Source organism: Tupaia chinensis, unplaced genomic scaffold (genome assembly GCF_000334495.1).
Source record: "Tupaia chinensis unplaced genomic scaffold, TupChi_1.0 Scaffold000532_1, whole genome shotgun sequence".
In the NCBI taxonomy this organism is placed as follows: Eukaryota; Metazoa; Chordata; class Mammalia; order Scandentia; family Tupaiidae; genus Tupaia; species Tupaia belangeri.
In genome coordinates, this window is record NW_006160045.1 from 9,967,620 (window position 1) to 9,992,194 (window position 24,575).

The following is a 24,575-nucleotide window of genomic DNA, read 5'->3' on the forward strand; positions in this document are numbered from 1 at the left end:
TTCCCTTTGCGTTCATCATTTTGGTTAATTACTGGAAGATGGCAGTTCCCTTGAGTTACCTTTTAAACCAGGGCTCTATAGCATACAATGCTTCATCAGAATTATAGGAAATATTAGTATAAGTGAGCCATAACTTTTTTTAAGTGCAGTAAAATTCACCTAACATAGGCTCTACCATTTCAACCATTTTTATGTGTATGGTTATGTGGTGTAAGGTATATTTACATTGTTGTACAACCATTACCATCTGTCAAACTGTTTCATCTTCCCAAACTGAAACTCTGAACCCATTAAACAATAACCTTCCAGCACTCAGCAACTGCCTTTCTATTTTCTGTCTCTGTGACATAACTTGCCCACCCACTCTAACATTCTTCCTGTAAGTAGACTCATATAGTCATAAAGTATTTGTAGACCCTAACTTTTTTTTTTTTTTTGATATAGGGTGTAAGTAGTCACCAGAGAGGAACAGGCAGGGAAAGTGAGAAATCAATCCCAATGGGGGATGGCCATGCCACAGTCTCTTCTCCATTATCCTCTTGGGATTTGGGTCACACATGCTGACCATGTGGGATCCATCGCCTTAACCATCATGCCTCCTGCTGGCCTTGTAGGCCATATTTCTTTGTATTTTTAAAAACATTTTTGCTATAGGGCATGTGTGATTGCCAGAGAGAGACAGAAAGTGAGCGGTCGCCCCCAATAGGGGATGGCCACAGCATAATCCCTTCTCTTCCTTTCTTTGTGGAGTTTGGGTATGCACACACATATGCCCAGTGTGAGCTTCAACCCACTGGATCCAGGACTCGAACTGCAGTTGACCACGTGGGAGTCTAGTGCCTAACCACTAAGCTACCTGCTGTGGGCCATAACTTCTTAGGAGACTATTTTCCAGGGCAGCAGATGGCATAGTAGTTATGTTACTGGACTCACGCATGGCCAACCACAGTTCATTCTTGGATTGTGTATTTCTCACAATCATTCTTATATATAAGTGTGTGTGTGTGTGTGTGTGTGTGTGTGTGTGCCCCCAAGATCCTGGGAGGAGAATGGAAGAGAAGGGATTGTGGAGTGGCCATCCTCCCCGGAGGGTGATTTCTCACTTTTCCCTCTCACTATCTCTGTCTCTCTCTGGGCCCATGCGCCTAGGGCAGAAACTTCTTAAAAAATAAAACAGAGAAACTGACTTTTTCTTTATTTTTTAGAGAGATTTATGCTATAGAGCTTGTGTATTCACTAGAGAGACAGAAAGCAAGAAATCACCCCCAGAGTGATGGCCATCCCACAGTCCCTTCTCCTCCAGTCTCCTTTCGGGAGTTTGGACATGCATGCCCACGCACCTAGCATGAGTTTTAAGCCACCAGGTCCAGGACTTGAACCATGGTTGACTACCTGGGAGTCCAGTGACGTAACCATTTCACCATCTGCTGGTCCCATTTTTCTTCTTATGATAATTCTTTCGACCCAACTTTCTGTAGTCACCAAATTATTTGATATTCTATTAGAAACTTTATTAAAAGATAATAGAATATGTAGAGAACAAAAGCCAAATTGATACAAAAAGATCTAATTATTTCATAGCCTATTACACCATTTTAATAAACAATTCTCCAAATTACTTACATATTTTGCTTTACAAGCTTTTTTAAAAAAAAGATTTCTGGTTTCTCTTACTTGAGAACAAATAGAATTTGGAACCAGCAGTTGGCGTAATGGCTATGTCGCAGGACTCCCATGTAATCGACCGTGATTTATTTATTTATTATTATTATTATTATTATTTAATTTGACCAGAGAGACACAGAGAGAGAGAGAGAGAGTTTGGAAAGTAAGAAAGCAAGCTGCCATGTCCAGGACTTGAAGCACAGTTGGCCACATGGGAGTTCAGCACCTCAACCACCATGCCACCTGCCAGCTCCTCACTTTTCATTTTAGTTCTTTCTGCTGGTCAGAAACATTTCACTTAAAAAATATTAGGTTTTATGATACAAAGATTTCTCAGCCCTTATTTGTGCTAAGTGGAAAGTAATGTTACTGTTGAAACTTCTGGAGATATCCTGTGTAGACTACCTCTCATACATCTAAAAAAAGGAAGTGTGTTACTTTCTTTCTAGTGTGTGTTTTTCAAATTATTTTTCTAAAGGATTAATTTTCTGAGAATTAGGAAACTTCTGAGAGTTCGTAGATTTATAACAACTAAGTAGTTAATTTTTAAAGTTTATATCCAAAAAAAAAAAAAACAGTTTATACCCCAACTCATTTTTTTTTTTTTTTTTTTTTTTTTTTCCTCTGGGGAGAGGTTTTTGCTATAGGGTGTGTGCGCTTGCCAGAAGGACAGAGAAAGACAGAGATAGAAAGTGAGAAATCACCCCCGGGGGGATGGCCACACCACAATCCCTTCTCCTCCATTCTCCTCTCAGGATCTTGGGCACGCATGCACACACGCCCAGTGTGAGTTTAAACGGGTCCGGGACTCAAACCGCGATTGACTACATGGGAGTCCAGTGACATAGACATTACACTAACTGCTGGTCCCTATTTTTGTGTTTCTTTATATACCGAGATTTTTTTAAATAAAAGATTTCATATGAACAAAAAGTACCCTAATAGAAAAAGCTGACAGCTGCTCCCTGTATGTAAATGTAAGAATTCTCCTTCCGAGTCCTCTTGATGAAATGCAGTGAACAATGTCTTTAGCAATATCCCTGTCATAAACACAGTGAAAAGCTTCTCAGAACTGAAGCTGATTGCTCTATTAATGTAAGGTGAACCAGTTCATTGTATTTTATGGGAGCCAGACAGTGTCACAGTGGTAAAATGTGATGCTCTGCAAGGCAATCCCACTTGGTTAGGTTCTCAGTTTAAGTCCAGAGACTTTCCTGACTATACAAGACACGTGTTTGCTCAAGATCTCGGGCTGACTGAGGCTGGGGTTGGATCACAGCCTCAGGACCCTTTTGGGTGCTCTGCGTGTATGTGTGTGTCTGTCTTTCTCACTCATGGAAGAAATAAATAACTTTAAAAAACAATACAGTGTTGTAAAAGGTCAAAGAGGTATATTCTGAGGTAGGTCTACCTTGACCCAAGTGTATAATTTAGATACTGAGAAATATGAAAGACTTGTCTTCAGGCGCTGCGCCTTGTATTTCTCTCTTATGATTCACCCTTTTTGTTGTTGTTGTTGATTTCTTCTATCAGAGTGAAAAAAGAAAAAGCGAGCTAGGCATCCATGACAGGTCTTGTCATGCCATAGTCCCTTTCCTCAGTCTTTCAGCCAGCCAAGGTCACAAGCACACACATGCCAGATGTTTTGGTTTTGTTTTCTTTGTTTGTTTGTTTGTTTCCAAGAGATATTTTTGCTATAGGGCATGTGCACTTATCAGAAACACAGAGAGAAAGTGAGAAATCACCCAGCCCATGTGGGATGGCCATGCCACAGTCCTGTCTTCTTCATTCTCCTCTCGGGATTTGGGGCATGAACACACACACACACATACCTGGTGTGAGTTTCAAGCAGCCAGATCTAGGACTCGAACCACAGTTAACCATGTGGAAATCCAGTGCCTTACCCACTAGGCCATCTGCTGGCCCTCGGGTGTAGTTTTTTTACATCAACCAGGAATCCAAACTCCAATTGGCTTTGCATTGATGTTGCGGGATATTCAGTGAGAGAGAGGCAGGACACCAAAGTGCTTGCAGGAAAGCAGCAATTTATGTGTGTGCTAGCACTGGCTCAGTGGATTCACACTCAAGGGCTGAGCCCCGAAGTTCTTAAGACTCTCCTTTTATTTGTTTTAGTTTCCTTTTTTCTCATATATGGTTATATATACTTTTACATACTTTTGATTGGGTAAAAGACTACTACAGAATTATGCAGGTATGTCCTGGGCCACTGGACTATTCCATACACAGGCATACCTGAAGTTACAGAGTTGCTGTGTTGCTCTTAGGGCCACAAGGTCACTGAGAGTTGCTAAGTTGCTCTAAGGACAGGGCTACAAGGTCATCACAGGCTGCACGTGTGTACTTAAAATTGAAGTATGTCCCATTTTCTTCCTTTGTCCTGGAAGGTCCCCTTACTACATTCTCCACTTTGATGCTCAGACCCTATTAGGGTCAAAGAGCATTACCCTAATTTAGGGGGTCTGTATTTTCGTAACATTATGGTGGAACATGTGGCTGCCTTTGTTTTAACTGTGGCCTCGGCCAAGTCAGAGACAGACTTTCTAACCTGGGTAGTCAGGCATGGTAGGATCAGGCAAGCTCTCGGAAGTCACATAGTTCTAAGAAGGATAGTAGACCCAATGGTCACTATAACATGCAGTTGGGGTGAGGACTGCTTACATACGTACTTACCTCTGAGCCAATATTTCCATTCGCATAAGAGACATCTACAATTTATGAGGTGTTAGGATTATGACTACACATAACATTAAAACACACACACACACACACACACACACACACACTGGTGAGTGGGAGTTAGTAATCTGGGTCCAGTTGATTACCCGTGCCCTATCTCGGGAATGTCTGACTTTAGACCATTTATTTGGGGAATACTGTGGATTAAAACAGGTATATTGATTCCCTTGCTGGCAAAGTAGATTGTCCTGTTATTCTCACTGGTCCCCAAGATGTTTTCTGACAAGAGAGATGGGTGTGGTAAAGTAAGGTCTTAGCAACACCTCAGCCCTGTTGGGTGGTGTGGATGCGTGGTTCACAGGATGGAGTACCTGTATCTAAAAGAAGGTCCAGGTTAGAAGCACCCAATAGTAACAAAACATCCTATCCTCAGAAGAAACACAAACACTGGTCGAGCCCTCTCGTCACAACTCCAGTCAGCTGGGCAACTTCCACCAGTCCTTTTTCTTTTTCTTGGAGAGGATTTTTTGCTGTAGGGCGTGTGCGCTCGCCAGAAAGACAGAGAGAGAAAGCAAGAAATCACCCCCTGGGGGGATGGCCACGCCACAGTCCCTTCTCTAATTTCCTCTCGGAATCTTGGGCACACGCACTTGCGCACACACACACACACACACACACACACACACGTGTGCACCCGGCATGAGTCTAAGCCATCAGGTCTGGGACTTAAAGCACAGTCGACTACATGGGGTCCAGCGACATAGCCATTACGCTAACTGCTGGTCCTAACTTCCACCAGTCCTATGGCAAAGATAAGGAGTAGTGCTACAACAATAAACAATGACAAAAGATGGCAGTGCATTCCATCAACAACATTATTACAAGGATGAAAGAGAAGTAGGTTATTAGATATATTTTGCTAGATGGTTAACTCAGACTTCTGCCGTCCATAGATTAGTCTGTTTCTGGAGTGACTAAAGCAGAGCTATAGTCCTCTCAGGTCTCCAGGCTCGTGGCTTGCTCTTTCCAGATAATCAACTCGCATGGTGTTTTGGGGTCAGAAGTGCATTCCCAGGCTCAAGAACCTGGCTTCACTATGCTGTGGTGAATCTTCAGCTACCTTTACGTGCAGACTGGTAGCCAACTTTCCATGAGAGAGAGAGGAATCGTCTTGTTCTTTTTATGCAATTTTCTTGTATTTTCCCAGCCAGCAGTAGGTCGCCACATATTGGAATAGTATATAGCCATGTTGGTCTGCCTGAAAGGCTTTTAAATCAGAGGCTAATGCAATACTGAAGATGGTCAAAGAATTTTTGAATGTCTTTGGGAGTGGAGCCTAGGTCTGTTGGTCTTTGGGTTTTCAGAGTTCTTGTATTGTAAGGTGAATATTGGTTGACTTTGAAGGGCCAGAAGGATACAAAAGATGGCGTCCTGTTTTCAGTGAGTCAAATTGGTCTTTTAACGTTTGTGGTGTGACTCACCCATTACAAAGATACTATGTCAGGACAGAATGTAACAGTCCTGTTATCAAATGGGCCAACATGATCTGTTAATGTTTATGGGCATGACTCACCCCAGGCCATATGGAAGGGATTTTGGAAAATTGGGGAAAAAACAGTCAAACTTCTGGCCTCAGTTTCCCCTGTTGGCCAAAATATCATTCCTCTGAATGTATATGTAGGCCTCAAAATTGACAGGTCCAAATGGCTCATTTTTAGTAATTAAGTCCCACCGCACTAGGAAGGGTCATTCCTCGTAGTCAAGTCCCTCAGAGATAAGAGATAGGAAAGCTCATTCCTAGTAGTCACTCAGTCATCTGTTGTTACAGACAGTAGAGTCCTGCAGGAGGACACGTCTGACTGGTTCAATAGCCAATTATCTCTGGGCAAAGGAAAGAGTCAGGCATCAAAGTTTAGAGTAGATGTGTTATGGGTATCTTTGATTTTTTTTTTTTTCTTCTTCCCGTACCTAGCATAGCATTTACAGGTAATATATAATGAAAATGAATAAACAAGTATACATTGTAACCAGAGTCAGAGGACATTAAACAGCCTACAAAGAAATATTCTTTGATTAGGTTTACAATATGTTTGTCTTTATTATCAATAGTTACTTCAACTTTGTGGTAATTTTTATTAGATGATTGTAAGATCGCTACTAGTTCAGAGTCTAACAAATTTAGTTTAGTTTTTTTTTTTTTTTTAATCTGGCCAGATTGTTTCCATGGGTGTAACATCCCGAGGGGGATATAAATTAAATTTGAGAGACATTTGATCTTTAATGTGTAGATTATCGCAGGATTTGTTTAGAGAGAGCCCATTTACCTCTCCAGTGACTTAAGTGTTGCACTGTATATTGGTGCTAGGTAAGGTAAAGGAAGTTCTAGCACATGAAAAATTATAAAATTCTAGTGTCATTCTTTTGTCCTTTCCAACAAAAATGACTTTTTCCCATGTACCAGATGTTATGTTTTATGGGGCCAGGCTTGTGAGAAATCAGGATTCTATGTAATTTGGGGAACATAGTTATTTTTCTCTCCTATTTTCATAATCAGAAAAGGAGATAGGAAGCCATGTGCTTCTGTTATTTAAAATTGCCCAACAACTCCCCGTGGGAGTACTCTTGCTTTACTTATAGTTACTTCAATGCCTGCCATTTGGACTACAGAATATTTTCTGCATTCCTTAGTTTTGGCATATGGGCCCTAAGGATCCAATATTAGAGCTTACATTTACCATTTAAGAAAGTCCATAAATTTGGGGACCCCCTAGGTTACCGTATTTTGATTGTGCTTCTGCACTGAGTGGTGTGGGCCATTGTTTTATGGCCACCTCAGATACCATTTATCATATATAAGATCCTTTCATAAAATCTTTCTTATAATTTTTTTTACAATTCCCTCTCAGACCTTTAACATAATTCAAACCTTCTGCGACATGCTTTATACCTTAATTATTTGCCCCCTTCTTTATTCTGGAATAATCCAGCCTTTTTACTTAGGACAAAAATTTTTATCTTAGAAGACTATTGAAATGTTTTCTTTCCTTTTAACCTTTTTTTCTTTTTTTTTACCACAAATACATTTTCATACCTACAACATTTTTTCCACATCTCTTTCCTACATACCGATTTTTTTTAAGCCTTGCTTTTCTTTTCTTTATAAATTTGTCTTTGGAAATAATGATTATTTTGATTGATTAGATAGAAATGATTATCTTTAAGGAACGTATCTTTATCATTTTAAGGATTACCTTAGGCTGCCAAAGCCTCTCTCTCTCTTTGCCTGTCCTGGGGAACCTGATGCCTCTGCAAAGGCCATCTAGCTTGTAACTTTGTCGGGCTTCACACATTTACCAGAATTGTAACTCTGAGAGTACTAGCTTTCTAGAATATACCCGCAGTTTATGGATATATATTTTATTTTATTTATTTATTTATTTTTTTTGGAGAGGTTTTTTTTCTTCGCTATAGGGCGCGTGCGCTCACCAGACAGACAGAGAGACAGAGAGAAAGCGAGAAATCACCCCCCAGGGGGGATGGCCATGCCGCAATCCCTTCTCCTCCATTATCCTCTCGGGATCTTGGGCACGCACGCACACGCACCTGGCGTGAGTTTTAAGCCACTGGGTCCGGGACGCAAACCGCGTTCGACTACGTGGGAGTCCAGCAACATAGCCATTATGTTAACTGCTGGTCCTGACATATATTTTATAAACAAACAAAAACTGTTTAATTTTTCTAATAGTTAATTTTTCTAATAAAGATTGACAATAGTAATTTAATCATGATTTTGTTAAAACATTTCCTTGGTTTTGGTTACTTTTGGTTCTGCTTAACGATTGGCTTAGCAGTCCAGAAAAATAATCAGTTTTTCTTTTTTTTTTTTTTTTTTTGGAGAGGTTTTTGCTATAGGCTGCGTGCGCTCGCCAGAAAGACAGAGAGAGACAGAAAGACAGGAAGTGAGAAATCACCCCCAGTGGGGATGGCCACGCTGCAATCCCTTGCGTACGCATGCACACGCGCCCAGCACGCACGCACACGCGCCCAGCACGCACGCACACGCGCCCAGCATAAGCTTAAGCCACCAGATCCAATTCTCAAACTGCAATCAGCTACATGGGAGTCCAGTGACATAGCCATTATGCTAACAGCTGGTCCCAATAATCAGTTTTTCTATAGAAACTGGAAATTTATTTTTCATTATTACTATTTTACCCAGTTAATGATTAGATACTTGCAAGAGTATATTCTTATTTTATTCTTTTTATGAGTTTTTTGAAAAGACATAACAGTTTAAGATTCTAGTCATTTCAAGAAAACCTTTTCAGGGACCAGCAGTTAGCGTAATGGCTATGTCGCTGGACTCCCACGTAGTCGACCGCGGTTCGCATCCCGGACCCGGTGGCTTAAACTCACGCTGGGTGCGTGTGCGTGCATGCCCAAGATCCCAAGAGGAGAATTGGAGGAGAAGGGATTGCAGTGTGGCCGTCCCCCCTGGGGGGTGAATTCTCGCTTTCTGTCTCTCTGTCTCTCTCTGTCTGTCTGGCAAGTGCACGCGCCCTATAGCAAAAAAACCTCTCCAAAAAAAGAAAAAAAAAAAAAAGAAAACCTTTTCAGAAAAGCTTTCAACAAAGCAACTAACTACAGACAAAAAGCCCCAAGCACTTTAGGGATGAAAAAGGGTTAACTCGGTGTCTGTTGGCACCAAAACTTACGACAAAACACATGGCAGATTACAACAGCCAGATACGAATTTTAAAATAACAAGATTTAAAACATTTTTTAACCATTATGCCCTGAATATCTGTGAGAAACATGATACTAGAGAAGACTGGTCATTAATTTATCTTTCTTGTTGGTCAAATATTTATGTGATATATATAACATAACATAATTACTACCTGTTTTATTAAACCAACCATATTAAGACAAGATTTTACCAGATTAATAAGCCCTGAACAAACTATATATTACAAACTGTGAAGATCTGGAAGCCAGTTTATTTAGTTACCATGTGAACTTGAAAAGCATTTAAATTAATTTATCTGAGTGCTCTTTTTATACATCAAATTGAACGGAATTCCTTAAGGCCATTTGCTGTTTTCCTCTCCATAATGGAGGCTTCTGCTTTTCTGCCCTTTGACTTTGATCATCAGGAGGGCCCTTCCTGTGCTTTCAGGCTGGAATGTAAGGGGTTAGGTTGGCAACTCCAGAGTGGTTCCAGTCAGGAGGATTACAGATGATTTAGGTTGAGGGAGGGGTAGCCCCCCCCGGGCTGTGACTGATGCTCCAGCCTCCCTTGGCTCTGGGTGAGCTGGCAACAATGTTGGTAAGGGGGAGAAATGAGGGGTAGGGGGGCAACCCCTTGGAGGGCCAGCCCACCCTGAATGAGGGCCAGTTTATTTTAGAACAGAACGTGCTTGGAGTCTTCTGGGAGCCAAGTTAATGCGATAATTTCCTGAATATTCCTGCCTGAAGTTTTTTACCACACATTCTAAGAGAGTAAGCACTTGCTTTAAATAATGACATTCACACACAGGAAGGGAAGAGGAAAGTGGTAAAGGTTCATCCACAGTTACACAGTGTCTTTGACTCATTGCCCAGCACCTTAGGAGCTTAGCTGTTTCCTCCCATCTCCATTATGGAAGTACTGAGGCCAGCTCTCTGGGGAAGTGATCAGTTTTCCCCCTCTGCCTTGTTGGAGCAAGTTCATTCCCAAATGAATCCGGATTCTTACCAATCCTGTGGGTGGCGCTCTCTGAGCTGGTTCCTGAGTCACTGGTGTTTCTTTTTTTTTTTTTTTTCCTTCTTTTTTTGGAGAGATTTTTTTGCTATAGGGCGCATGTGCTCACCAGAAAGACAGAGAGAGACAGAGAGATAGAAAGCGAGAAATCACCCCCCAGGGGGGATGGACACACCACAATCCCTTCTCCTCCATTCTCCTCACGCACCCAGCGTGAGTTTAAGCCACCGGCTCCGGAACTCGAACCGCGGTTGACTACATGGGAGTTCAGCAACATAGCCATTATGCTAACTGCTGATCCCATCACTGGGTTTTATTGAGCTTCTAGGAGCTGCACCCCAGCCTGCCGGGAAGGCTTCTCCCCTACAGAACAACTGGTCCACTGGTGTCAGGTGAGTTCCGGGGACTGCACCCTGGTGAAAACACACCACCTCTGTCCTCTCCTCTTCCCCAGCCAATGTACCAGAAATGTTGCAGGATATTCAGCAAGAGAAAGACAGGACACCAAGGCTTTTGCAGGAAAACAGCAATTTACTCACGTGCTAACAATACCTCATATCCAAAGGCTAAGCCCCGAATTTCTTGAGTGGGGCTCTTACTTTATTTGTTTAGTTTTTGTCTCTTATATATGATTATACATACTTTTTCTCTCTCTTTTTAAAATTTTTATTTATTTATTTAATTCCATTTGTTGTTATTTTTTAATTTGACCAGAGAGAGACAGAGTACGAGAAAGAAAGGGAAAGCAAGAAAGCAAGCCACCGGGTCCAGGACTCGAACCGCAGTCAGCCATGTGGGAATCCATCACCTCTAACACACCACCTGCCAACCCTGATTATACATACTTTTAATTGGGTAAAAGACAGCTACAGAATTATACAAATATGGACTGGGCCACCGGGCTGTTAGATGCATAGGCGTACATGAAGTTAGAGTTGTTAGGTTGCTGTTAGGGTTATAAAGTCACTAAGAGTTGTTAAGTTGCTATAAGGACAGGGCTACAAAGTCACCACAGGCTGCACATGTGTACTGACATTTTAAGCGTATCCCGTTACCTTCCTTTGTTGGAATGCCACCCTACCACATTGGTTGTTGGAAAAGTCACAACATACTATTTCTATGCAAGAATGTGTCATGACTTTTCTGAAAGCCAAGTAGCCACAGCACACTATCACCTACGCCATTGCAGCTGGGTCTTATGATTGAGCTTTTTTTTTTTGGAGAGATTTTCACTATAGGGCGCGTGCGCTCGCCAGACAGAGACATAGAGACAGAAAGCGAGAAATCACCCCCCATGGGGGATGGTCACGCCACAATCCCTTCTCCTCCACTGTCCTCTCGGGAGCTTGTGCACGCACGCACACGCGCCCAGAGTGAGTTTTAAGCCACCGGGTCCAGGACGCAAACCGCGGTCGACTACATGGGAATCCAGTGACATAGCCATTACGCTAACTGCTGGTCCCCTGATTGAGCTTTTGATCAAACCAGGGTAGTAGATAGTTTGAGGTAACATTTTCTAAAAGCATTTGGGATATACATAGGAAAGATTCATATGCCATGTGACAGTCAAGGTAAGGTTAGTAGGTTCTTACGAACATTGAAGCACCAAGTAAGGGCTTGTCTAATACAGTAGCCCCATCACCCCACCCACCTCTCGCCCTCCTTATAATGATGTATTGAGACACTCACAGGGCAGTGTTTTAACAGGCAGTCTTTCCCACTTCACTAATGGCTGGGAAAGTCTAAGCTATTCTTCATTATAATAACCTTTATTATATGTTCACTGTCACTATGCAAACAGCATCATTTTCCCTCCTGTCTTTTAAATACAGTACAAAATTATGTTATTTGGAGATAAGATCCTTTTTTTTTTTTTTAATTACCAGAAGTCACATGTACTTGCTAGAAAAGGGGAAAGCACCCCGCAATAGGACGTGGTCATGCCACAATCCTTCGTCCTCCTTTTCAGCATCCTGTTGGGATTTTGAGCATGTGTGCTCACATGCCTGGCATGTTTTTTCAAACAGTGGGGCTGGGACTCAAACCACAGTTGGCCATGTGGGATCCAGATCCCTTAGCCACTAGGCTACAAGGCTGGCCGAATACAATTGTTTTTAATTACCAAAAATAAATAAATAATAAAGATTAAAGAACTTTCCATGGGTCCATTTACTTGCAAACTTAAGCTTTCGATCTCAGGTATTCAGTTTCTGGTTCAATGTTATTTTCACTTTTTAAATCTTTTTATTGAATCAGTAGTACGATACATATACAAAAAAGTGGACATACCATAAAATGTCCAGCTCCATGAATTGTTATAAACATGACCACCAGATCAAGAAAGAAAACATTACCAGTGAAATTCATTGCTGGGGCTGGTGGGATGGGGTGTGAGTAAGGACAGGAGGAATGGGGGACTAGTGTTTAATGGGTACAGAGTTTCATTTTGGGAAAGGAAAAAAAGATCTGGAGATAGGTAGTGATGATGGAGGTACTTAGTACCACTGAACTATGCACTTAAAATAGTTAAGATGGTAAATTTGGGGACAAGCCCTGTTGTGCAATGGTTAAAGCGTTGTGTTTTGGTAGCCAGCTCCCACAGCCAACTGTGGTTCAAATCCCAACCCTAGAACTTGAAAAACGTGCTGGACATGGACATGTGTATGCGGTAGTCAAAAACCTGACGGCTTGTGGGAGCAGCAGGTGGTGTGGTGGTTAAGGCACTGATCTCCCGTGTAGTTGACCCAGAGTTCAAGTCCCAGACCCGGTGACCTGAAACTCAATACCAGGTGCATGTATGTGCGTGCCCAAAATCCTGAGAGGAAAATGGAAAAGAAGGGATTTGGTGTAGCCATCCACCTTGGGATGGCTAATTTCTTACTTCTTGTCTCTCTGTCTCTCTTGTCTCTACAGTGAGCACATGCCCTATAGCAAAAATCTCTTAAAAAAAAAAATTCTGGGACCAATAATTGGCGTAATGGCTATGTTGCTGGACTCCCACGTAGTCAACGGTGGTTTGAGTCCCGGACTTGGTAGCTTAAACTCACACTGGGCGCATGTGTGTGCGTGCGTGCCCAAGATCCCAAGAGGAGAATGGAGGACAAGGGATTGCAGTGTGGCCATCCCCCCTGCGGGGTGATTTCTCACTCTCTGTCTCTCTGTTTCTCTCTTTCTGGTGAGTGCACACGCCCTATAGCAAAAACCTCTCAAAAAAAAAAAAATTCTGACAGGGAAAGGAGGAATGAAGGACCACACCCTATTGGGGGTCTCTCTCTTTTTCTGTCTCTCTCTCACCAGCCCAGGTGCCCTCTAGCAATTAATTAATTAATTAATTAATTTAAAAAGTAAAAGGAAAGTAAGTTTTGGGAGACAAACGGTGGCACCGTGCTAATGTAGCAGTTCGTGAAACTGGTGCACAGGTGGGGGTTTAGGTTTGCATCTGGAGACGTGTACACCAGGCACATGCATGCTTGTGATCTGGGGCAGGCTGAAGCCAGGCATGGATCACAGTGGCAAGATCCTGTTGGAGGTGCATCTCTCTCAGGAGAAAAATAAACTTAAAGGGAAGGATGCCTTAACCACCGTGGTTTGGTGGTTAAGACAGTGGATCCCACATAGCTGACCATGCAGTTCAAGTCCCGAACCTGGTGGCTTGAGAAAACACTATGGACACCTGTGCGTTTGTGTCCAAAATCCCAAAAAGAGGGAGAGATGGAGGAGAAGGGATAGTCACGTGACAGTCCCCCATGGCGGATGCTTTGTCACTTTCTCTGTCTCTCTGGCAACAACACACACCCTCTGGCATATAAAAAAATAAAAATAAGATGCTAAGTTTAGGTTGTATATTTTACCACAATAAAAAGAAGAGAGAGCACATTACCAGACTCATGGAATTAGCTTTCCTGCTTCCTTCCAGCCACTGCCCACCTTTCCCCCTTCCCTCCCCCAGGAGTCACTGTCCTGACCACACTAAAAACTGTTTACGTGAAAGATGCTAGTGACCATGTGGTCTGACCCTCTAGGCTTATAACTAGGAGAGAAAAGCACAGACTTTTTTGCCTAAGTGCCACAGAGAGGGTTTATTTCCCAGGTCAAAGTGGATTGAACAGTAAAGGTAACTTTTTTGGACCTATGTTAGGTAAACATTGACATTTTATCCAGTAATAGCAGCATTTAATTTAGGTGTACACTTTATACAGTTCTTAGACGTGCCCTGCTGGAAGGCAGTGCAAAGCTTAATGTGTGAGGGTGGGCAGAGTGGCAGGGATTGTGTGAGGTCAGCAGCTCCAAACCTTGCTGCCTGGCAGGCAGACGGAACCTGCACTTGGGACACTCTGCGGAGCTATTTCATGATACAATCATTTCATGATGTGTTTGCTGTGAAGGAAAAAATAGATGCGCATTATATATGTAAGTAATGAATCAGAATAATAATGCAGTCGCACACTAACTTACCATCGAACTGTCATACATTTAAGATCGTTGGGGCTAGGGGCTGGTGGTGTGGTGCCGTGGTGGTTAAGGGCTCTGGACTCCCACATGGCCAACCACAGTTCAAGTCCCTGGCCTGGTGGCTTACTTTCTCACTTTCCCTCTATCTCTCTCTTTTCCTCTGTCCCTCTCTGGTCAGATTAAAATAAATAAATATACAACATTTTTTAAAAATCACTGGGGCCAGCAAGTGGCATGGTAGTTAAAGTGCTGGACTTCCATATGGCCGACTGCGATTTGAGTCCTGGACCTGGCAGCTTGCTTTCTCATTTTCCCTTTCTCTCTGTCTCTTTCTGGTCAAATTAAAAAATAATAATAAGATTAAATAAATATTTTTTTTAAAAAAAAGATCATTAAAACTCTGTTTTAGTCAGGCAACAGTAACACAATGCTAAGATGCCATGCTCCACAGGCTGGGACCACATGGGGTGCCCAGGTTAGCTTCCTGGTCCACTCTAAAAGCAGGTAGTGTGGATTGCACCTGTAATCCCAGCAACTGAAGGAGGCTGAGGCAGGAGGTCTCAAGCTTGAGACTGGCCTGAGCAACACAGTGAAAGACCCTATCTGAAAAAAAAAAAAGCAAAGCTGGTCATGGCGGTGTGCCTCTGGTCCCAGCTGGTTGGTAGGCTGAAACTGGAAGATCATGACACTGTAAGACCTTGTCTTAAAAGGTAAAAACTGAGTTTTACCTCTGTAGTTTGTCACCAAAAATATTCAATATGTACTGTGTGCGTGCAAAGTATTGTGTTAAATGTTGAAATTCGAAAACCATCATCATTCCTAGTGTCTCTGGGCACGAGCTAAGGGGGAATTTGCACCCGTCAAGGTTGCATTTTAGCCAGAATATCACGGCAGCATGGAGGACTTGGGCTCTCATTGCAGAGCAGGTGACAACTTGTTCTCTCCTGGTCAGGCTTGACCTCATCTCTCCTTCCTAGCTAACCGCACATCCACACCAAGCCCTGCTCAAGTATTTACCATATATAACCAGCAAAAGAAATGTGTTTCTTCACCTTTGGAAAGATTGTTGTGGTGGGTTTTGTCCTTGGTACCCGTGGTGTTTTGTTTTCACTGTGGCTGCACAGTCTTCAAGCCTCATGAGCATAGATGGTTTGCCTTTAACTCTTTCGAGTCTGGAATCTGCTTTTTTGCCTCATTTCTCAAAATTAAAATTTGTAGAAATCTTACCACACTGAGACTCAGTTATACTCATTTGGCCATGCAGTCATTATTTATTAGTAGTAGTAGTATTTGAGAAAGAGAGATTTTTGCTATATGGTACATACACTTGCTGGAAAAACAGACAAAGTGAGAAATTACCCTCTGGGGGGATGGCCACACCACAATCTCTTTTCCTCCACTCTTCTCTTGGGATTTTGGGCACATGCGCACACACACGTGGTGTGACTTTCAAGCTGCCAGAGGTCTGGGACTCAAAGTGTGGTCAACCACGTGGGAGTCCAGCAACTTAACCATCATGCCACCTGCTGACTACTATGAGCCATTATTGCATTAGGAACCTGTTATGTGGATGAATGTGGGGGGTTTGTATTTTTTGTTTTGTTTTGTTCTTAGAGAAAGAGATTTTTGTATTAGAATATATGTTCTCGCTAGAGAAACAGAGACAGAAAGCAAGAACTCACCCCCTGGGGGGAGTAGCCACTCTGTAGTCCCTTCTTCTCCAGTCTCCCCCTCAGTATTCTGGGGACACACACACGTGCTCAGCGGGAGTTTTAAGCTGCCAGGTCCAGGATTTGAACCACAGTCGATTACATGGGAGTCAGTGACGTAACCATTAACATTATCTGCTGGTCCCTGAACATGGTTCTTTTATTTTTTCTTTAAATAAGTATTTTATTTAACTTTATCTATTTATTTACCTATTTATTTATTTATTTATTTTAATTTGACCCGAGAGGGACAGAGTGAGAGAAAGAAGGGGAAAGGAAGAAAGCAAGCCGCCAGGTCCAGGACTCAAACCGCAGTTAGCCATGTGGGAGTCCAGTACCCTTAGCCACCTCCGAACATGGGTCTTTTGAGCCTTATTTGAAAAGTCGCTTTTCTGTCTTACGTAGGACGGCACCAAACCCCCATTGGATGCAGACGTAAATTTGGAAGCCATTGCTGGTGACCCTCGCTGTGATTGCTATACGTAAGTGTTTTACTCTCAAGTCAGTTAACTGTTGGGGGCTCCATTTTCTCATTCATTAAATGAGAAAGAAAGATCCTCACCTCAGCAGATGGCTGGGAGGAATAGATGAGGTATCTTATGAAGCACCGAATGTGGTGCCTGGCTTATCCTCGCTTCTCCTAGGTGGAGGGACTGCCTATTTGGAGGTGTGAAGAAATTCTTGGGAAGAAGGGAACCCTTTCCTATGTTGACTCTTGGTGTTCGAGCTGCCCTAACTATCGTTGCTATCCTTCACAAAGTGTTTGTTCTTCCAGAATATCTGAGAAAATTTTCATCACTGGCTGCCAAATTATCAAAGTGCTTCAGCTTTGAAGAGATTAACAAAAATCATATTTTCTAAGCCTCAGAATGCGTTTTTATATAGCACACCTACTCACATCCATGCAGCTTTTAGGAGCAACAAAATCTGATTTCTGCCTTCAGCTGTCATATATTTGTGGTGCTGTCTTTTTTTTTTTTTTTTTGCCCCGTTTTATTTATTTATTTTTTTCAGAGAGATTTTTTGCTATAGGGTATGTATGCCCTCTGGAGAGACAGAAAGTGAGAAATAACCTCCCGAGGGAGTGGCCATGCTACAGTCCCTTCTCTACTCTTCTCTTGGGCATGCACGCACACGCGCCCAGCATGAGTTTTAAGCTGACAGGTCCAGGACTTGAACTGCACTTTACTACTTGGGAGTTCAGTGACATAACCATTATGCTATCTGCTGGTCCCTTCTTCCAGTTTTTTAAAAGTAATTTGTTAACTGTTTCATTTTGGGGACACAGAAAATAAGTGAAACTCAAATTTAACTGACACATCACACTTTCTGACTTGCTTTTTTTTTTTAGATATGTTATATTTATAGGGGTGTATGCTGGTCAGAGAGAGTCAAGATCATGCAGGGGGTGGGGTAAGAAAGCATGCCTTCACAGGAATGGCCTCTCCTAAATCCCTTCTCCTTCATTCTCCTGGGATTTTGGGCATGCACACACATGAGGCCTTTGTGTTTTTATGCCACAGGAGCTCGAACTCGAGCCTTGCAGTCTGCCGTGTGTAATCCAGCTGCCTTAAGCATCTCACCACCAACTAGCCCCTGGCTTGTTGTTGTTTTAAGAATTATTTTATTTTATTTGTAATTATTATTAATTTGCTATAGGCCGTGAGCTCTTGCCAGAGAGGGAGAGAAAGTGAGAAAGCAAACTGCCAGGTCTGGGGGCTCAAATTGTGGTCAACCATGTGGGAATCCAGCAATTTCACCACCATGCCACCTGCTGTCTCTCTCTTTCCCCCACCCCGGCTTGTCTTTAAATTCTTTCTTTCTCTTTATTTTTTTTTCCTTTCTCTTTATTTTTGATAAAGCACGTGTGCATGAGAGAGAAAGGAACGCTTTCCACAGGATCTGGCGTGACCTCTTCCAGCCGTCCAGTGCAGTAGATCCTGGGCACTTGTAACTGTGCCCTGTGTGTTTCAGGGTTATTGTGCTGGGAACCCAACTGTGAGCGCCATGTGGGGCCACCTTGATGGCCTAGAGCCAGCCTCTGGCTCATTTTAAAACCCTGTTGATTGATCACAACTTGCTTGGTGATCACAATACCCCCTAGGGCAGGGCCCAATCACATGGTGCTTCCTGAAGCAAAGTAAAACATGTAAATCAGTGTTTTCATCTTTGAGGTCCTCCTCAGAAGTCGGTGCTTTTTACCCAAAAAACATACCACAGACAGTGCCTGTAATATAGGCAGTTACTTTCTGTTCTTGTTGAAGAATTTCACATAACCATTTCTTATCAAGATGGTTCCACTTGAAACTGTGCTGATCATTTTTTTGGAGTGGGTCAGATTACAAAGTTCTACCTCATATGAATCTTTTTCAGACATGGATGTCTAGAGCAATGAGTCTCAATTGTTCTGCCTCCCCAGCACACCTGAGAGACATGCCACTCTCTGAAAATGACCAAGTTACCCCTAGTGCAGACAGTGGTTCTCCATAAAGGGGAAGTGATCAGTCTTAGGCAGGATGGTGAGAGGCATATGTGAGAGCCCGTTTCCCTTTAATTGGCAATCAAATCAAATCAAATCCTTACTAGTTCTTTATGAAATCGTTTTACTATTTGGGGACAGAGGTGGAAGACTTAAGTTAGTAGTTTATAGGATTAAGTGTTCAAATGTGAAAAGATTTTCAGTGAATAATAGAGGTAGTTTTATTCATTTATTTATTTAGAGAGATTTTTGCTATAGGACACATCTGCTCACTGGACAGTCAGAGAGAAACAGAGAGACAGAAAGAAAGAGCTCACCCCCAGGGGGGATGGCCAGGCCTCAGTCTCTTCTCCATTCTCTTCTCGGGCTCTTGAGTATACACTCCCGGCATGAGTTTTAAGCCACCAGGTCCAAGACTCAAACTGTAGTCGACTACGTGGAAGTTCAGTGATGTAGCCATATTCCATCTGCTGGTCCCCGGTAGAGGTAGTTTTAATGGTAGAACTGAACTTACCTGGGCCAAATCTTTTGGATTAGAGCATGTAGGTGTTGGTTAATAAAATAATTGTGTTTAAAATCGAACAATGTGGGGCCAGAAGATGGCACAACACTTACATTTCCCGCGTAGCTGACTACAGTTCAAGTCCTGGACCCAGTGGCTTGAAACTCACACCAGGCATGTGTACATGTGTGCCCAAGATCCCAGGAAGAGAATAGAGAAGGGATTGCAGTGTGGCCTCCTTCCTGGGGAGCGATTACTCACTTTCTTTTTTCACTGTGTTTGTCTCTCGCTCTGGTTAGCACATGTACCCTAAGGCAAAAACTTCTTTTAAATGGGACCTGCAGGTGGCATAATGGTTATGTCGCTGGAGTCCCCTGGACTCCCACATAGTTGACCACAATTTGAGTCCTGGACCAGCAGCTTAAAAAAACTCAACACCGGGTACATCTGTGTACATACCAAAAATCCGAGAAGAAAATGGAGGAGAAGAGATTGTGGTGTGGCCATTCCCCCAGGGGTGATTTCTCACTTTCTGTCTCTCTAGCGAGTGGATGTGCCTATAGAAAAATCTCTAAAAAAATTTTTTTCTAATAAAATAAAATAATTATAGAATAGAAATTGGGGTCCGGCACTTGGTGTGGTGGTTAAGGACACTGGACTCTCATGTGGCTTATCACAGTTCAAGTCCCAGACCTGACAACTTGCTTTCTCGCTTTCTCTCTCTCTCTCTCACACACACACACACACACACACACACACTGTACCTCTGGTCAAATTTAAATAAATGAATAAACGAACGAACAAATGAATAAAGTTAGTTAACTAGTTAAAAAAAAATCGAACAGTGCGGTCTAGCCAGTGGTATGGTGGTTGAGGTAGCTGGATCTCACATGGCCAACTATATATCTCAAATCCTAGACTCAGAGACTCAGCAGCTTAAAAAACATGTCAGGCATGTATGTGTGCATGTCCAAAATCCCAAAAGGAGAAATGGAAAAGAGATTGTGGTATGACAATCCCCCATGGCGGGATGGTCACTTTCCCTCTCTCTTGTAGTCTGGCTTGTACATGTGCCCTCTGGCAAATTAAAATTAAATGCTGTGTATTTGGGATAGTAAAGTCATTGTCACCATAGTTTGAGAGATACTGTACTACTACAACATTCAGCTACCTGTTTTTTAGTTGTTGTTGTTTACACCAATGTTACACGTTATATTAAGGGAATAAATGAATACCCTAGCATGTATGCAGGGGTGGTCTTTGAAAAATTCATGAAAAATTCATGAAAAATGTATATTATTAAAAAGCTACATAGATTTCAAGTATTTCTTTATCAAAATAAACTCAAATTTTAAAAGAATGTTTTCATTGACAGAGGACTTATGTACTCAGTGGAGAGAGAAAGAGGGAGAAAGCAACCTCCCACCCAGTAAAGGCATGGTCACACCCAATCCTTTCTCCATTTCTCCGTCTTGTTGGGATTTGGGGCATGCATGCACACACACTAGGTGTGTTTTTAAGCTGCCAGGACCAGGATGCAAACAGTGGTTGGCCATGTGGGATCTGGCTCCTTTAACCACTAGGCCATGGAACTGACCCTAAACTCATATTTTAATTCCATTTTTCCATGAACATTCTGAAGTGCCCTCACATATGATTATTAATTAATGTTACAATCCTAACACACAACCAACAAAAACTTTGGATTTAGTTAATAATTTAAATTCTAGGTGTCTTTAGTTTTATATATTTTTAAAGAATTATTTTATTTGACTTTATTAATTTATATTTATTTATTTAAATTTGACCAGAGAGAGGGAGAGAGGGAAGGAGGGAAAGTAAGAAAGCATGCCGCCAGGCCTGTTACTCAAACTGTAGTCAGCCGTGTAGGAGTCTAGTGCCCTTAACCACCAAGCTACCTGCTGACCCCAGTTTTATATATTATGCAGATCAACATTATATAATAAACTAATACCTAGGAATGTGACGTTTATCCTCAAACTCTAGTTCTTTCTCAAAGAATCTCTCAAGAATCCTTTTTAAGCTGTATGATAGTGAAATATCAGTCACCAGCAGTCTTCTACTGCACTCACAGAACTCTGCTGATTCAGCTATTATTACATAGAATAATTAAATATATGAAAGTGTATTTGTTCTTGTCATATTTTAATTAACTTATGTATTCACTCAGCTGGAGCTTGGATTAAAAGTACATCAAAGTCTTTCTTGGCTTTGTATTTTCTCCTTTTGAACTCGAAGCCATAAATGATTTTTCATAAAAGCTTACTTTAGCTTATGAATGTGCTAGTCAGCACTTTAGCATAGCTCTTATGAATGAAGACATTATACATTTATATTTCTACTGGCTGTATAGGTTTTTTGTTTTGTTTTGTTTTTTCGCTATAGGGCGCGTGCACTCGCCAGACAGACAGAGAGAGACATAGAAACAGAAAGCGAGAAATCACCCCCCAGGGGAAATAGTCACGCCGCAATCCCTTCTCCTCCATTCTCCTCTCAGGATCTTGGGCATGCATGCACATGCGCCCAGCGTGAGTTTTAAGCCACCGGGTCCAGGACGCGAACCAGGGTCGACTATGTGGGAGTCCAGCGACATAGCCATTACGCTAACTGCTGGTTCCCCTGGCTGTATAGTTTATATTAACATTAATATCTACAACTATTAGAAAGGGAATGCTGGGCCAGCAGGTGGTATGGTGGTTAGAGGTACTAGACTCCCACATGGCTGACCATAGTTCAAGTCCTGGACCTAACGGCTCACTTTCTCACTTTTCTCTCTCTCTCTCTGTCTCCCTCTGGTCACATTAGAATATGAATAATAACAAATAAAATTAAATAATAACTAAAAGAAAGGGAATGCTTATAATTCATTGCATTATTTCCTGTATAATTTTTTTTCTTCTAACGAGAATTTTTTTTTAAAGAAAGAGTTTTACTGTAGAGCATATGTGCTAGCTGGAGAGATAGACAGAAAACAAGAAATAATCCTCCCAGGGGGGATGGCCATGCCACAGTCTTTTCTCCTCCATTCTCCTCTTGCAATTTTGGGTGCATGCACATACGTCTGGCGTGAGTTTTAAGCCACCAGGTCAGGGTCTCAAACTGTGGTCTACTAATTGGGAGTCTTAGCAACATAACCATTACTCCATCAGCTGGTCCCTGTTTTAAAGAGAAATATTTAAAATCAAGACTGCACACAGTGGTAAAACATGTTCTGAGACCAGCAGGTGGTGTAATGGCTACATCACTGGACTCCCATGTAGTAGACAGCGGTTCGAGTCCTGGACCTGGTGGCTTAAACTCATGCCAGGTGCATGTGCATGTGTGCCCAAGATCCTGAGAGGAGAATGGAAGAGAAGGGATTGTGGCATGGCCATCCCCCCTAGGGGGTGATGTCTCGCTTTCTGTCTCTCTGTCGCTCTCTCTTTCTGGCGAGTACACACGCCTTAGAGAAAAAAACCTCTCAAACACACACACACACACGATGTTCTGTGAGGCTGACTCACTTGAGAAATTTCTGGGTTTGGATCCAGAGACTTCCTTGAGTATGCACGCATGTGCCCATGAACCTGGGCTGGTTGGAGCATAAGGTAGATGGATTGTGTAATCAAGACCCTCTTGGGGGTATTCACTCATGCTATCTCTCTCTGTCATGGAAGAAATGAACTTAAAAAAATGAATTACTTTAAGCGAAAGCTAAAAACTCTTTCCTACTAATCATAATCAGTTTATCCCACCTTTACTGGTCAATTTCTTTCCTGGTTATTTAATATGTAACTTAGAAGAAAATTTCTGGGCCAACTGGGGGCATGGTGGTTAATGCTCTGGATCACACATGGCCAACTCCATGGTTCAAGTCCAAAACCATGCAACTGGTTTGAATCCCGGACTTGGTTTGAAAAACACACCACCCAAGTGTGCGTGCATGCCCATAATTTCCAAAGGAGAATGAAGAAGGTATTGCAGCATGGCCATCTCCCCAGAGTGGGGTGAGGCTTTCCCTCTCTCTGTGTCTCTTTCTGCGAGTGCACACACCCTAGGGCAAAAAGCCTAAAGGATAAACACACACACGCCAGGTGCATGTGTATACACGCCTAAAATCCCTAAAGGAGGGAGAACTGAAGGAGGGATCGTGTTGTTCTTTGTCGCTCTCTAGCACAGCACATGCTCCTGGGCATAATAACAATGAAATTGCTCCTAGGCGTCTTTCTGGGATTTTGGTAGTATTTTTCAGAATAAAAAAATAAGACTATTTCTTTCATTATAGAGGTGCTGATCTCTCTGCTTTGGTACGGGAAGCTTCCATCTGTGCCCTGAAACAGGAAATGGCAAGACAAAAGAGTGGAAATGAAAAAGGTAGGGTTCTCTACAGAGTCTCTCAGTTCTAATTAATTGTCACTCTAGATACTTAAAATCACTGTTGTCATAGAAAATGATCATTTTCTAGCATCTATTAGCTGTGATATTAAAGCTATTATGTTTTCCTGATGAGGCTTTTAGAAGCTGTTCTTGGGACCAGCAGATGGCATGATGGCTATGTTACTGAACTCCTATGTATTCAACCATGGTTCGAGTCCTGGACCCAGAGGCTTAAACTCATGCCATGCGCATGTGTGTGTGTGCCCAAGATCCCCAGAGGAGAAGGATTGCAGCGTAGCCATCCTCCCTGGGGAGTGATTTCTCACTGTCCCTCTGCCTCTCTCTCTCTCTGGTGAGTGCATGCGCCCTATTGCAAAAACTCTAATAAAGAGTTGTCTATCTTGTCATCTTGTACAAATGTTTAGGTAGAGACAAATGGATCTTTAGCGTGGGTTTGTTGTACTTATCACTTCTGAAAAACCTTGTTCTTTTTTTTGTTTGTTTGTTTAAAGAGAAATTTTTGCTACAGGGCATGAGTGCTCCCTGGAAAGACAGAGAGAGACAGAAAGTAAGAAGTCCCCCCTCCCCCCCCAGGGGATGATCAAACTGCAATTCCTTCTCCTCCATTCTCCTCTCTGTGTTTCAGGCACACACACACATACACGCGCTCGGCATGAATTTCAAGGTGCCAGGGGTAAGACTTGAACCATGGTCAACTACGTGGGAGTCCAGCAACACAACCATTATGCCATCCACTGGCCCCCAAAACCTCATTCTCTTGTATTTGCTTGTTAAAATGCAGCCTAAGTTGAGAGTTTAGAAAATACACATACCGGGCCAGGTGATGGCACAGTGGTACTGCAACTGGACCTACATGGGAGAGGTCCTGGGTTCGTGCGGTGGGACTTCCCCACCGCACGAACCTCTGCCAACTGAGACCAGGGTGAATGG

General features: G+C 42.4%; 1 protein-coding gene across 4 annotated transcripts in view; it reads left to right on the forward strand.

Moving 5' to 3' along the window:
- The window catches only part of NVL (nuclear VCP like), a 133,538-nt gene that overhangs the window by 96,854 nt on the left and 12,109 nt on the right, over positions 1-24,575 (forward strand). For 3 of the 4 annotated variants that reach the window (XM_027775238.1, XM_014591116.2, XM_006157272.3), the window contains 2 exons: positions 16,672-16,748; positions 23,533-23,621. In XM_027775238.1, the coding sequence (XP_027631039.1) occupies positions 16,672-16,748; positions 23,533-23,621 (166 nt within the window). Of the gene's footprint in view, positions 1-10,433; positions 10,498-16,671; positions 16,749-23,532; positions 23,622-24,575 lie in introns of all 4 variants that reach the window. The other variant, XR_003550843.1, reaches the window with a different exon arrangement.